At 39.0% G+C, this 15,852-nt stretch overlaps 1 protein-coding gene across 1 annotated transcript in view; it reads right to left on the bottom strand.

The window, feature by feature from the left end:
• macf1a (microtubule actin crosslinking factor 1a) overlaps positions 1–15,852 on the bottom strand; it is a 356,367-nt gene that overhangs the window by 116,769 nt on the left and 223,746 nt on the right. The window contains exons 22-36 of the mRNA XM_051956148.1: positions 13,797–13,949; positions 9,823–9,977; positions 8,493–8,619; positions 8,192–8,375; positions 7,816–7,982; positions 6,809–6,987; positions 6,576–6,714; positions 6,295–6,488; positions 4,749–4,908; positions 4,329–4,412; positions 3,377–3,484; positions 3,158–3,256; positions 2,899–3,021; positions 2,154–2,245; positions 1,159–1,294 (exon numbers count right to left, since the gene is read on the bottom strand). Coding sequence (XP_051812108.1) covers positions 1,159–1,294; positions 2,154–2,245; positions 2,899–3,021; positions 3,158–3,256; positions 3,377–3,484; positions 4,329–4,412; positions 4,749–4,908; positions 6,295–6,488; positions 6,576–6,714; positions 6,809–6,987; positions 7,816–7,982; positions 8,192–8,375; positions 8,493–8,619; positions 9,823–9,977; positions 13,797–13,949 — 2,100 coding nt within the window. The remainder of the gene's footprint in view (positions 1–1,158; positions 1,295–2,153; positions 2,246–2,898; positions 3,022–3,157; positions 3,257–3,376; positions 3,485–4,328; positions 4,413–4,748; positions 4,909–6,294; positions 6,489–6,575; positions 6,715–6,808; positions 6,988–7,815; positions 7,983–8,191; positions 8,376–8,492; positions 8,620–9,822; positions 9,978–13,796; positions 13,950–15,852) is intronic.

Here is a 15,852-nt window from a genome sequence, read left to right as displayed (position 1 = left end):
GTTTGGTTTTTGCATAGCTGGCCTCTGGTGCACTGACACTACTGGAAAAGTGAACAAAACTTCTATCGTTCATTGAGTACTTTTTAGTCACATAAAAAAATCACCTTTAACACCAAACATTAACATAGGAATCAGCTATGAGAAATTATTATCGAGGAGTGTTTCAAACCGCAAAATCTCACATTCATTCAAAGCATTTTAGACCAATGTACCACATTATGTATGCCAGGAGAGGAGCAATTTTATGACAAAGTAAATGTACATATGGGGTAAACTTGCTGAATAACATAAAAGCTGAAATGAAATGTGTAGACTTTATGCAGTGGCATTAAGCTACCACTATATAAAGTAAAATAACATTATACTATTTTGTATCTACAGAGATGACAGTGAAATGTGAAGCTACATCTATTTTGAAAACGATTTTCCAACAATGCATCTAAAAAAAAGCAGCTTTTTTCTAACTGCTAGCATGACTTGTGCAGCGCTGCTCTAATGCGGCACCACTAAGGCCTTTGATGAACCATGTTAGCAGCTCAGCAGTTATCTGATGATAATGAAGATGATAAAAACTAGGGGTGGAGATAGTTAATGAAATGACTGCAGGCTTTTAGGAGAACAATGTGACAGTGAATAACTCCATGCTGAGGCCCAATTCAGACAGTGTCATCCAGAAAAAATCATTTTTACCCTTCTGTGCCCACATTTCACACCACTTTTAATGAAAACTGGGCTGCAGAAGTCTTCTCTCAGACTATTTATGTATTATAGCATTTAGTCTCCCTTGAAGGAGATCAAACAATAGAGCCAAAAATAGAAAAGATAAATTCAAATGATCTGAATACACGTCTGAATAGGGTCTGTGATGTTTGTTAAACCAAACCAAGTCAATGAGTGAGATCCGTGGTGAAACAGTGGTGATGTTTTCAAAAATGCACACTCTGTGAACACACACCATGCTGTACAACACACACAACCTGCTGCTGGCCCACACATGAACTCACGCTCAGCTCGCAAGCGTTTTCGGACTCGAAGCGACATTTTATAACAAGAACCTTCACAGTTATTTTCCTTCAAGCTTGCGAAAGCAGAACACATTTGTGTCGTGAGTCTCTGGTAACCCTGATCCACCTCAGCCCAGCTCTTCAGCCCATCTACCTTTCTTTCCTCCTCTTTGGCCAGTTGCTGCTCCAGCTGCTGCAGCTGCTGGGTGGAACTGTCGCACAGCTGGTTGTAGGTGGCCGTCAGCTCGTCCAGCTGAGCCTCCACATTAGCTCGCTCCTCTGGGGACAACCTGGAGAGGACAGAGGGAGAAGTTAGAGCAGGTTGGTTACTGTATACAGCAGATTTGATTTAAAATGACTAAAAATTAAACTGTTTATAGTTGGCTAACATTCCTGATCCAAAAAATTGTCTTTTTTCAACTGCATGCCTGAAAAAGACAGAATCCTGTCATGTGGAAAAACACCCTGTTAAATAACTGAACTCTACATTCTGTACTGTGTAGAGACTTATTCCAGGTAAAATCATCCGTTGCTTTCTGCTTGACCATCTTTGATGTGGCTGAAACTTTTCTATTACAATCAATGCAAATTTGAAATCTGTGAAATTTTCCGTGTGAAATATTAAATACTTTCTGAGATAACTAAAACAAAATCTGACCATAAACTCACTTTCAATATACTTTCTGCACCTTGAAATTTGAGCTTCTGAACGGCAGTATTTCAGGACCTAATACAGATAAACATCTGACATCTTCACTGTTATCACTCTATACGGCATTGACTTAGAATATTCTGTTATATTTTAAGAACCACTTTAAACTCTAAGTTATAACTTGTCCTATCTGCTCATTTAGTTATGGAAATTCATAAAAATAACTTTCATAGTAAAAAATATTCCATATGTTTTGTTTGGTATTATTATTACAGCTGCATATGTTCAGAAAATACCAGTAGTTGACATCAGTGTTACCAATTCTTTTGTTAATGTGTGCTCAAAGACGGACCTACTCATCTTATATTGTAGATTTTGGATCAACTGCATTATGAGGACTAACAGTGAACATTTCAGGCTTTCATCTTTAATACTTCCTGAGGAGTCTGTGTTTGAAGAGGATATTAAATGTGCTCATGTATGTGTTCTTAACTTACTTGCTCGCCTGTTTCGACAGAAGGAAGACCTGCGTGCTCCTGATAGCTTCAGCCACCTGATCTTTCTTGGCTGCCAGTTGTTCACTGATGGCCTTTAGAGAAGACAGATGATCGATGCGATTCATTTTGTACAACTTCCTACAGATACCAGCGAAAGAGGCTGCTTGTGGACACAAGCTTTAGCAGTACTGTTATGGTTCTTTTGATATTTTTAAGAGAAAAAATAAAATGAACAAAACCAACATTGCTTCACTTTGTCTGCTTTTTTTAATTTTTACATTTCTTCTCTTTCAGCCTTCACTGTTAAGTAAAAAACTGAATGCAGAACTTTTTACTGTGCAGCAAGAACCAGACAAAAGAACCAAGGACTTTGTCTGCTGCTGCCAACCTTCACTTAGAGAGAGGCTGAAAGTAAAGTAAGATAAGGTTCTTCTGCAGCTGCCAAATCAGTAAATCCTCTCTGATCTGATCTTATCTTTATTTCTGATTTAGAAAAAGCAAAAGTACAAAAGTACATTATAGAGTCAGTGAGATAAAATGTGCAAGATAACATTTATGCAGCAGTAATCAAAAAGAAATCCATTTTCTTAATTTCTCCGAGAGCAGAAGCGATGACATCAGAGGTTATTGATCTTCTGCTCTTTAATAATTTCACTCCAGGGCCTTTCAACACTGGGTCTCTGAACGTCACAGCCTGTTTAATATTCATAATAACAACATCAGCATAAACAGTGCGCTGAAGTACCTGCTGAGCAGCCAGTGAGGACTCAGCGTTGGGTCCTCCGGTCCGACCCTGGAGGCCTTTAACCCAGCCGAGCAGGTCCGACACCTGGCCCACCCTGGCCTGCTTCTCCTCCTCCACCTCTTTCTGCACAGATCAAAGCAGAAACTATCAGCCTATCATTCAACATCATGTTACAAACGGGAGAAATATTCTTCATAGATGACTCTAAATTAGACACTTAAGTGCTTAATTAAAGATGTAACATTAACTGAGGCATCACCTCTTCCTCCTCCAGTCTCCTCAGAGCATCACTGATGTACTTTACATGCTGGGTTGTCAAGGTGACCAGGGCGGTGTAGCGTGTACGTAAGTCCATGAACTGTGGAGATAAACCCACAAATATGTACGTTACTCACAGCACCCAGGAAAACACACCATCCAAAGTTTAATTACTTTCAACAAAAAATACTGTTGTCATCATGATTTGTTCTCTCCTGACCTCCTGAGTGATGGCGTCAGAGGAAGAGTGCATCCTCCTCCTCTTAACGGGTGATTTGTGCGTCGACTCCACAAAGGCTCTGTACGTCATCAGCTGCAGCTCATAATCCTAAAAAATAATAAAAACATTTAGGAAGTTAATGGAGCAAGAAACTGTTATTATGGAAAACATAATGCTACAGAGACAGTTTAGGAGCTTAATAATGTGAAGTTAGCTCATAAACTAACACCCTTACACTTATTTAGTAGGTAGAATTTTTCGGAGTGCTTGCACTTGAGTATTTTCACTTTATGCTTAATATTCTACTTTAGACATCACTACATTAATCTGACAGATTTAATTACTTTTAAGATGAAGATTTCACAAAACAAGCTTTAAAAATGCAACTCGCTACTAAAGATTAAACTTCAGGTGAGATCCGATACCGCACCAAAAATCAAAGGTTAGAGAAAAACTAAAAACAACAGATTTGTGCATCTAAGCTTTGTTTTTTCCCCTCAGATTTGTCTTGTGACTCTGAAGATAAAAGTGGATATAAAACAATTTAAACCTGCAGAAGCTACAACAGTAACCTGCTGCTGACACAATATTAGCACTATAATGATGGTAAATATAAGAATATAGCAATTTACTACTTTGACATTTTGCTGCTGTGTACTTTTAGTCAAGTAGGATTATTCATTCAAGCCTTGTACTTGTCATGCAGTACTTTTACAGAGCTGTAGTGGTACTTTTACTGAAGCAAAGAATCTGAAAACTTCTTCCACCACTGCACTTATTCTGAACTGTTTACAACACAGAATTGTGATGAATCCGGAGCAAATAGCAGCAGATTTTATATATATATATATATATATATATGTATAGCTGTACATAACATCATCATCTTATATTTGAAATACTGCATGTGAAAAACGGACACATAAGAAGTGTCTGTGAAGCAGCTTCTTACCTTCACTGAGGTGCAGTACTGTTTGGAGTGAGTCTGGCACTCGTCTAGTTTGGTCTGATTCTGTTCAATCTCAGCTACTAATGCCTGGAAAGAGAATAAACAAACAGAATTTATAAAAGGCCTTGTATTACAACATGCTTGCTTTTCCACTAAACTGTATTTGGTACACATAAAGAAACATCTCGTTTACTTATCAAATGAATTATTTCAGGCATAATGTAAATTTGTATATCTAAATATTTATTTACTGCTCTTTATTTATGGCTTTTCTTATATTTAAAGAATGTTTTATTCATGTGTTTGTTATTATTATTACACAGCCTGGTTGAACAGCACTTTGCATTTTACTGACACTGAGAATGTGATGAATAAAAACCGTCTAATCTTGAATTTCAAGGCCACATGTGTGACTCTACTGACCGTCTGCTGGGCCAGTTGTTCAGACAGAGCTTTGCTGTCCGTCTGTCCAGGCTGTGTGTTTTCTTGTCTCTCTGTCGTCTCTTCGATCCAGTTGATCAGAGCCGAGTGCCCGTCTCTGTACTGCTGCAGCGCCGAACCCAGAGCGTCCAGATCAGCTCGTCTGCAGGGAAACACAGAATGTCAGTATATTTAGCAGGCAAAGGTAAATGTGTGTTTCCTGCAGAATCAGAATGATATGATTCAGTTGAGCAACTTTCTATCTGTTACAAGCTGTTGAGAGGTAAGTTAGCAGTGGGAGAAAAAAAGCAAATGAAGGTGATCATTTTACTGTAATTGGACAGGACTGAATTTCAGGATAATAGTTATTCAAATGCTGCATGCTGCGTTCATCCACCTGCTTTATGCCACGTGCTTTCACTGAATTTTCAAGCTGCTACGAATGTTTCGTCTCCTGTTGTTGCTCACTTAAATTTGATTAGATTTTACACATTCGACAGGCTGGTGGAGATGTTTTTGTTTGAAGTGCAAGTAAAAATGTAGTGATATTCGTTTCTGGATTGTGTATTTTTGACATCTTTCATAACCCCTTGCTGCTCCTTCATTTCATTAATCTTTAAATGTAATTTGAAATTCTCCTATTTATGTGGGTTTAGACAATGCCATGAGTTAGTCCTGTTGCCAAATGCTGTATTTGTTTTTGTTTATCATGTGTATGTTTTTGTTTGTCCATTTTTGAACTGCATATAAATATGTACAGAAACATGTAATTTACATAAAAAAATTGGTTTAAAAAAAGAACTTTCAAGCTGCTATTATGTGAAGTTCTGCCTGCTGAAAACTGCACACAGTTAAACTCTCAGACACAAAGCAGTGGCTGAAAACTGTTCTATGTTCTATATCTGCTCCATCAATGATGACAAATTGCTTGAAATCAATAATTTAATCAGAGTTTAGAGTTATTAGTCTGAGCAGACCGCTCTCCAGATGTGATTGATTTGAAGATATCTAAATTTCACTTCATTATAAAAGTCTAAATAATTAATAAGAAACACTATATATTATTAAACACTGTATAAAGAACATAATGTAACGTTGTTTTTCTCTTCAGAACTTTCCAACTGCAATAAAACAATCCAGCACTGTTACTCTAGAACTTCATGAGCACAATTCTACAAACTGTGTTTATTATATTTGATCAATTTGAAAGGTGTCCATAGTCTTTACTAAATTTTTACTTTTAATTTTGTATTTCTTGTCTTACTTCATGTTCATCCAGATGTTATAACATTTAAATGTGTTATGTTATCTTATATTAGAAGTAGCTTCAGTTTAGCATCCATTATGTCTGCATCAGTGTTCCTCAGTACCACTGTGGGCCACTACCTGTTCTGTCACTTTAAATTTCTCTAAATATTCAGATCACAAAGTCAGCTACTAAACCTGACAACTCTCCTCCTCGCTGCGTTAATTAAACTCATTAATCCACCTCCTGTTCCTGAATTCTATTTTTTGCTGCTCCTTTTTTTTAAACTGCTGTTCTGCTCACCGTGTCTCCATCTGCCTTTTGATTCCGCTCCACCTCTCTGCCATCTGACTGGCTTTCTCCTGGTAGCGCTCCAGCTCGGGGCTTCGGTCCGGGTGGAGCCTGCTGAGCTGAGAACCCGCCTCTTTGGCGCGACCCACCTCGGCCTGCAGCGACTGGAAGATGCCCTCCTGCTCGCTGAGCTCCGCCTGCCACTTCTGGAAGGAGAACAAACACAAACCAGAAGGTTAGAGTCTGTTTCTTCAGCTGGATGAGAGAGGATTTTATCTGACAGAGTGCTTTACCCCGAGTTGATCTCTGAGGTTCTGAATGGCTGTCGTGTCGGCAGGAACAATGTCTTCTTCACTTAGTTTGCTCTCGTACTTCCTGACTTGGCTTTCTGCTTCGTCCAGGCTATGAATCAGGACGTCCACTGTCTTTAATCTAAAGATGTGAATGAAAAGCATTTTGTGAGTGAAACCTTTAGCAAATTTCAGAGTTAACTAACAGACAGAGTGGCTCATTGCGGCTGACTAACTTGTTGAGGTAGACAGACGAGAGGTTGTGCAGTTTGTCCATCTTCTCCACAGCCAGGCTGAGTTCAGACCGGAGGACAGGAACGCTGGAGGACGTCGGCTTCTCCTCGAAGAAATGGATGCAGCGTCGAGACACGTCACCAACGGTGGAGCGCAGAACGTCCAGCTCCGACTGCAGCTTCTGGACAAGAACAGGGTTTAAAGTTAGTTAAACGGAGAGTAAAACGCCATGAATGATGTTCTACTGCTCAAACTGTGATTCAGAAAAGGAATTCTGCCTGTTGATCTGAGCATACGCAGGCTAATTAAAGGAATTTTAATCCAAAACACTTTAAGTCAAATTCAATATCTGTGTTTTGTATGCACACTGTAAAAGCACCAGATCTGTAAATGGGATTTTAAAAAAAAGTAAACAGCAATAGAGATGCTGGTGCAAAAATCAGTCTTATGAATCTGTGTGCATGTTTTAGAGGATAGGATGAACTCAGGATCAGTAAGACCCTGCTACCCCTTTTATTGATTTTTTTTAATGTTGTGCAGTGGCTCTCTGTTTTCGGAGGCTTCTTAGGAATTAGTGAACAGAAGAGTGTGATTATTTGGCGTTAAGCTGGACTTGCTTATTCCCCTTTAATTAACCATCACTGAAAACTAACAACACTCATCTGATGCTCTTTATTTCATGATCTCATCATACCTTCCTTTGCTGAAAACGTTTCCAAGAATAGTTATTAAATATACATATTTGCAGAAAATTATTAGGCCTCTAAATGCAAATATATTAGTACTATTTAGAAAATAATCATAACAACATTTTCATTTCACTATGTGCCTTTTGATTGTTGGAGCTTTCATGAAAACTATGAAGGTATGAAGATTTTTTCTGCCTTAAAACACATACAACTATGTAAAAAACTTATTGTAATGCGTCAGGAATCACTAACTCATGTAAATATTGACTAAATAAAGGTGTTATGATGCTGTACAACCAGCAGGTGGAGCTCACACTGACCTCTTGCTCTGCTATCTGGACGGTGTTGTCAGCGTTGTCACCTGACAGCCGGCTGGGAGGCGGAGTCTCAATCGCCCTCATCAGTCTCTGCTCGGCCTCTTTTAGACGAAGGGTGACGTTCTGCAGCTCGGACAGGTACGACCGAGACACCGACTCATCCTTCTCCACTGCAGGGAGGAGAAACAAAGGCAGGAGCAGAGGGGAGATGTTTCAGACCTGTACCAAAACTGTCAAGCTGAACTTCATTAAACTTTGTGGAGAAGTGATGCATGAGCAAAGGTAGAAATCAGTGAACTTTGGAGCAGATTTGGACCACTTTCGGTGGTATTTTTACAGGTGAAAATCATTTCTACAGAGTGCATGTACTGGTCCTCACCGGTCTCCATGTTGAGCAGCAGGTCCTGGCAGTGCTGCTGGGCCTGCTGAACCTCCTTCTCCAGCTCTCGTCTCTCGGCCGGCGTGAACAGAGAACTCTCTTTGCTGTCAGACAGAAAGTCGGCCAACTGGGTCTCCAGATGATCCAGGACGTGTTGACGCTCTGACGGAGGCTGGCAACGAACCTGACGGTGAGAGATGAAGGTCAGTAACAACAGAGTAACACCTCCTTAAAGTTAAAATGACACACATATTTCACATTTAATACACCAGCTGTGTTACGGATGCACAGATCATCTCACCGTGTCCAGGTTCCATCCAGACACAGCCCTGATGTCTTTGAGCAGGTAATGCCACGAAACCACGCTCTTCATGTTCACATGGAGCTGGTGCCACAGAGACATCACCTTCTGGTACAACTGCTCTGTCCTGGAAAGACAAAAACACACGCAGAACATACATGAATGTGAATCCCAGCAATACAGAGTAAAAAGGTAAACCTACAGTGGAGGACTTTTACAGATAACTGATCATCTGTTGCATATAAGTCAGACATGTTTGCACAGATTAAGCCTGTCAGTCCCAAATAAATGTCTGTGCATTTCACAGAACATATAGGAGTTTTAAATCAGGTTTGTAAGGTGGCGATCCCTTTGCCACAGTGCGAGGGATGCATTTTACATCAGCTGCTGGTCATTTGTTTGCCAGAGCTGAAGAAAGAAGCAACTGTAGCAAAAGAGACGGAGCAGCTGCAGCGACCAGGAGAATGGAGAAGTTTGTGTGGGAAAAGATCTGGGAGACATCCAAAAAAGAAACTCAGCCTTCAGAGGGAGGATTACCAATAAAAACAACAGCAACTCATACTGTATACAGCACAAGCAGGCACCAATAGTGATGGTGTAATTATTCTCACAGCCAGAAGGGGGAGACAAAAACAATCCACACTAGATTTAAAGACTTTTAAAGTGTACCCATTTTTACCTTTATTGTGAATATAAAACTATTAAAAATGAAAATGTATTTTAGAAATTCAATTATTTAAAAATATATAACATAAAATACATAGCCAGGATTTATTTTTGGTTAATTTAAAGTGTTAAAATGTCTAAAAAAACAAACAAAAAATAATATTAAAATAGTATTTTAGAAAAATCAAGTAAAATCAATATAAAAATATTATTATAAAATATTATTTGAAAATAAATGCAAAAAATGCAGCAAAAATATAAATGTACATTTACATAAAAATAACTGCTAATAAATTATAATACAACAAAAATTATTTAGAAAAATAATGTCATTAGCCCTATCAGTATTTCAAACATTTGTTGTACAAATGTGTGGATTTTTGATTTATTAAAGTATCTAAAGGTTCAGTTATACTAAATAAACATTTATTTATTTATCTATTTAACTTTTGTTGAGTAACAAAAGAAGTTGAGTCAACAAATTAAAGTCAGTTTTTCGCGAGAAAAAATATCAATAACCTGTAATTCTCTGGCCTCTGCATAGTGCAAGTATAAAAACGCACAACATTCTTGTCAGGTTTAGGAGATACAACTTTACTCTCATCATCACCCTGAAGGAATCAGAACACTCAATGAAGAGTCCACGTTGAGTTTCCAGTCTGACCTGCCGGCGGTGTCGATGGCCTCCTGGTTGGGCGGAGGGACGCTGAAACACACCGAGGGAACCATGGCTTCGTTCCCTGTGGGACTGATCACCTTCCACTTGGTTCTCTGAGAGTTGTCCTCCAGAACACACTCCTCCCCTCGACTTATCGTGATCTGAGAGGAAGAGGAGGATGTACAGATGCAGAGAGAGGGAGGGACGGATGGAACACAAATGGAAGTTGAAGGAGAGTTTATGGAGAGACAGATGAAAAGAACAAGATGAACAGTAGGAGAAAAAGACAGCAGGAAAGTTTGAACATCAGGAAGTTATAAAAGAAAGATTCAGGTCAGGAGAAAGGATGGATGGAGGAAGAAGAGAGTGAGAGAGGTGAAGTCAGAGAGAAGGGGGGAAAAAAAACTTGTAAACCAAAAGGTAAGAGCAAAAAAACTCATAATGCAACACAAAATGCAAACATTCATGGACTTCATGAAGTTAGCAGGAGCCCTACAATGACATGATATTAGAGAAGCTGACAGGAACGATGCCATGTGGTGTGAAAGCTGCTTTGCACCGCTGAAGCTTTTACTGTGAAAGCAGCAAAGAATTCTCCAAACTCAAAGCGAACGTTTCTGAGACCTGAGCTGGGTTTCATTCAGCATTACTGAGACTTCAAGAAACCCAGCGCAGGATTAAATCAAACAAAGAGTTTGGCTTCAGAAGCTGGAGGTCAGTTTTAGAGCTGCACAGAAACATCTAGAGCTGCACTGCCTCCCCCACCCACCACCCTCTCTCACCCCTTCCCTGCACACACACACATCAATAATGCAAAGCTGTGCACATACAGTAAGTACATGAAATGCATATTGGAACTGGTTATTTCTGACTGACTGAATGAGCCTGAGAGACATGGACACATCAGTTCAGTTCAGTGATCGTCACCTGCTCTTATCAGCTGATCTCAGACCAGAAACTAACGATGCAGCTGCTAAACATTATTCCTCAGCAAGTTCATTTTATCCTCACATCTGTGCACCAAATATGAAACTACCAGTACGTGCAACAGAGTAAATGTACACAGAGAGGCAACAGGGTTTAAATGTATTGCTTTAAAACGATGCCAGTAGCCCTTTTTAGACATGCAAGTCTTTCTGGTAATAAGACAGCTTCATGTATTATTAAACACCTTAGTAGTTTTTCCGGACAAGTCATGGCATCTAATGACATTTCAGTCTGATTTTTAACAGCACAAGTTTAAACTTCATGTTGCTGAATTAATGGAGAGACGTGCGCACAATGAGCAGTTATCTGACTTGCGTAAAGCGACTTGAGGATGACTTTTATCGCATTTCAGCACAAAAATTTGTTCAAAATAAAATTAGTTCAAAATCATGATAGTTTGTGGCCAAAATCACATCAGCTTTCTTGTGCACTATGAGCTACAATTTCACATCTAATACAAACTGAAATATGTGAAACGAGAGTCACCAACAACAGATGTAATCCAGGTTTGGACTGACTTAAACTAGCTTAAGTTCAGTTTGTTGCTTCCAGTTGTTTTGGATTTTTTTCCTCTAAAGTTATTAAATACCTGCAGCATCAGACAGCAGCAGCATTCCTTTAAGGGTCTCCAAAGAGAGAGTTGGATGCATTTACCTACATTGAACAGCAGCAGCAACTTCATTTATTAGTTCTAAATGATTGTGAACATGGTAGCAGGATTAATCAGAACTAGGGTTGAACAATCAGATCACAGTTGAATTCATGCTTTGAAATTTTCCAATTAGCAAGTCGCAAAAGTTTAAATTTGCTGTATTAATGGTTTTACTAATTTGTGCCGTCCTCCTTGTGTGACGTTTTTGTGGTATATTATGTGGTAATGCTCCTTTGCACACTTTAAATGTACTACAGGGTGAATACTGACCAGAAGCCTGACATTTAAAAAAAACATAATCCAAATCAAATTTGTATATTTGTCAGAAAAGTCACCTTTAACCAAATAGTTTCTGCAAAATGTAAAGCTCTAGTCAGGTCACAATGTTTATTTCTTCACCTGCAGTTTTGTCACAGTTTATTAACTGCAGGTAAATCACTGGTTACAAAGCGTTCATCCATCACACCTGTATGGATATTATTATTGTACTGATAGTAAAGCCGTAGTTAGATTATCGTCAAGTACATTACCATTGAAAAGTTTGGGGTCACAGAAATCTCCTTATTTTTGAAAGAAAAGCAGCTTTTTAAAAAAAAAAAAAAATCAGAAATCCAGTGTAGACATTGTTAATGTGGTAAATGACTATTCTATCTGGAAACAGCTGATTTCTAATGGAATATCTCCATAGGGGTACAGAGGAACATTTCCAGAAACCATCACTCCTGTGTTCTAATGCTACATTGTGTTAGCTAGTGGTGTTGAAAGGCTCATTGATGATTAGAAAACCCTTGTGCAGTTATGTTAGCACATGGATAAAAGTGTGAGTTTTCATGGAAAACATGAAGTGGACTGGGTGAGCCCAAACTTTTGAACGGTAGTGTACGTACAGAATGATTAGTGTTAGGAAATCATAAATATGAAGATGTTACTATCAGTTTAGATTTAGTATTTTGTCTATTAGTACATTATTTTGCATCCACTTTACAATATTTTACTGTGGCTCAAGAGTGACCCATGACTGAAAAGGGCTCTTGTCTTTGGGTTGAACACAAAACCAAACTCTATTCTGCTCACAAAACAATGAAACTCCATTTTCCATTTCTCATTTTTACTTCAGGGTGGAAAATCCAACAAACGGAAGGTACACAGAACCAATTTAAACATAATTTCACAACCAATTTGCTCCAAGAAATCTATCAGGGCAGGAATTAGATCGACTGCATTCATTACTAATTCTAGAACCTGAAATCAGCTGATAAGAAAGCGGCAGTACAGTGTGTGCAGTGTAAGAATCTGAGGTGAGAGAGGGAGAATATAGGCAGCTATACCTGAACGTTTGTCTTGCCAGCCGACAGACGAGAGGAAGGGAAGAGAACGAGGAGGAAGACGAGGGAGCGAGAGGGGAGAATCAAAAAGGTAAGGAGGGTTTGGAGAGACAGGAGAAGACACAGGAAAGTGGAGGAGAGAAAGATTACTGTTGGTTTGTCCAGACGTTTGGTCAAAAGCAGCACTGCTACCTTTCAGTGTAACTTTCATCTTTTCATCTATGTTTTAACTCTTTTTTTTTCGATGAGGCAGAAGACCGAACCGCCTTCGTGCCTCACCTGGATACAAGCCCTCACATTCTTTACGCTTCGACGAGCAAACTGACCCAGCAGACTAAATTTAGCAGCATTAGAGGGCAGCTGTGTGTCCACGCCAAGCTGCCGGTGTTTTAACTGGGAGGATGGGACAGATGTATAATTGATTGGCTTTTAGACTCCCTGAGGACATGGCAGCTGGGCCTGAGAGAGTCGATTAGATGTGCAGCCTCACTCCTCTGCACACCAGTCTCTACTTCTGAGGATCTTTTTGCTGTTTTCTGACTTTTTTCCAAACTGTTTTCTGAAGAGAACAAAAGCAGAGATCGTCTATTGTAAATTCTGGAACCTAGTTGTTACTCAGCTTCCAAATTGACTGCTGCTATTTGCCAGTTAACTTGCCAAGAAAAAGAAATCCATCATTACGGACCGCAGAGGCTGAGGAGAGAAGTGTTTGCATGGATCTTTTCATCGATTCAGAACTGAAACAAACTAAATTTCACAGCGTGGTGGAAGAAAGGGCTAAAATAGACCGGCTACACAGTGGTGGTGGAAGGGCTTGGTGAGGAAGTGCAGGGCGGAGAGGAGGCGGCTGGTGGTGAGGGTTGAAACAACAGAGTGGTGAGCTGCTACAGAATATATATATATATATATATAGAAACACACTGGAAGCATGACTGGCTCATTTTTCTCTTATAGAGTCTCAAATGTCCAAGTTTTAAGTCACCATTTGCGTTTATGGCTCTGTGTTGGTGTCGTACCTCGATCTGCCGGTAGTCGCAGATGGCCTTGATGGGCGTCGTGGCTGCCAGGCTGCAGTCGGCGCTGCGAGGCCGGAGCTGCACCACCGTCTTGGCACGGCCCACCAGGTTTGCCACCGTACTGCGGTACTCGATCAGCTGCTCCTTCTCCTCCTGCAAGAAGCACAGAGTCATTCAAACTGTCAGTCACTGCAAGTTCTACGATGTCGTAAACTACAACCCTAGACTGCAAAACTCAAAATCTTACCATGTCTATTTGTCTTGTTTTTGGTCGATATGTTTCATCCCCCTTGATTTGAGATAAATTCACTTAAGTGATATTTCAGTAAGACAGAGGGACTTGTTTTGGGACAATGCATCTTAAATATCTCGTTAAGTCAAACAATCTTGAAATTATCTTGTTTTGAATTGTATTTTACAAGAAAACTCAAAATAAGTTTAACACATCTCAAATTAGGAGGTAACATGAAAGCAAAAATCTATTGTTGAGTGAAAAACTACTATTTTTTTTAGCATGTCTGGTTTATTTTAGGACACCTAAGCTCGGCAATCCTTGTAAAATATAGCTTAAATAAGGTTTCTCACCTTATTTTCAGATCTCAATTTTCTAAATATCATCTTTAATTTCAAGAAATCTTACCAAGCCATTTTACACTTGTTCTATTGGCAGATTTTTTCACTTAGTTCAAGGTAAAAGTTCCTTGAAATTCGCTTTTTTTCTCTTGTTTTGAGAGGGGCATTTTTTCTAGCGTACATGGATGAAACACCTCTCCAGTAGTAAATTGGATTCTTTATATACTATATGCTTCAATCGTGCCATTTCTGTACCTGTAAAAGGTTCACATTGTCTTTATTATGTCTTTATTCTTAACCTAATGGTACTTTTTTCTTCCTTGTCTTGCTTTTTTAAGCCTCATCTGTATCCAGGGATTGTAACATGTAAACTTCCCCAGTGAGGGATCAATAAATCTTATCTTACAAGACTCATTATTAGTGAAATAATTGTCATGGTTTGTTGGTTTGTGGATTATATTCTGCTCTTGATACAGTAGAAATCTCTCAATCACAAGGTAGCTTCGCCTAAATTATGTTGTGCTTTAAAGTCTATTTACCTCTAAATAAAACCAAAATTTACAAAATAAACATCATGCTGTATTGAAAGAGTCTCAAAACTAGCAACTAAGACCATGAACGTATAAGTAAAATGTTTACTGAGATAACAAATCAAGTGAGAAGTTCTGTCCATTCTTTTGGTAACAATGTTTTTTTCTACAAACAATCAAAGTTTTTTCCTGTACAACCCAAGGAAAAAAAATGTAAAACTGTGTTCTTCCTTTACAACTCTTACAAATCAGTTAACAACATATAACACTGTTCTGTTACAGCTCTTCATGTGTCATAATATGTTAACCACTGGGCTTTTCTGACAGCAGCGTTTTTTTGACTCCAATAACAAAATTATGGATACATTAACCTCCATGCCACCTGTATAAATGTAAATTCACCACATCCTAACTGTATTTATCCATATGTAAACTTCACTGTATCATAACGTATATATCCATGTAGATTCATCATGACTGGTGTGCAGTCTGTATAAGACCTTTATTATTATTATATTTATATATGCTTTCCACCCTTTTGTACTTTGTGTAATTCTTGTGCTTCTTTCTGCCTGATCTGTATCCAGCTGCTGTAACATGAATTTCTCCAGTGAGAGATCAGTAAAGTTTCCTCTCATCCTAATTTCCTCTCAGACGATATGAGTCGCCCTCTGCTGGATGTTACTAAGAATACAAGTGTGACAGCTTTAAAACTTGGAGGTAATGTCCATCTTTTCAATACCTGCGATCTATAATTAGCCTGTTAGCCTCTGAGACGTGGACTGAGTGCTTCCTGACTCAGCTGCTTGCCTTTTCTTGGCCACTAACCATTAAACATTTAACTGGGTGCTCTTCACTCTGACAGGTAGAATTACATTTCATCTCTGTCTGGCCCCAGGTAGAGAGAGTCATTAAGGATTCATTACAGAGAGAGACAACAGAAGGACAGGTGG

Source organism: Acanthochromis polyacanthus, chromosome 11, assembly GCF_021347895.1.
Source record: "Acanthochromis polyacanthus isolate Apoly-LR-REF ecotype Palm Island chromosome 11, KAUST_Apoly_ChrSc, whole genome shotgun sequence".
Lineage (NCBI taxonomy): Eukaryota > Metazoa > Chordata > Actinopteri > Pomacentridae > Acanthochromis > Acanthochromis polyacanthus.
Note: the sequence above shows the minus strand (reverse complement) of the source record. Positions and strands in the feature narration are given on the sequence as shown.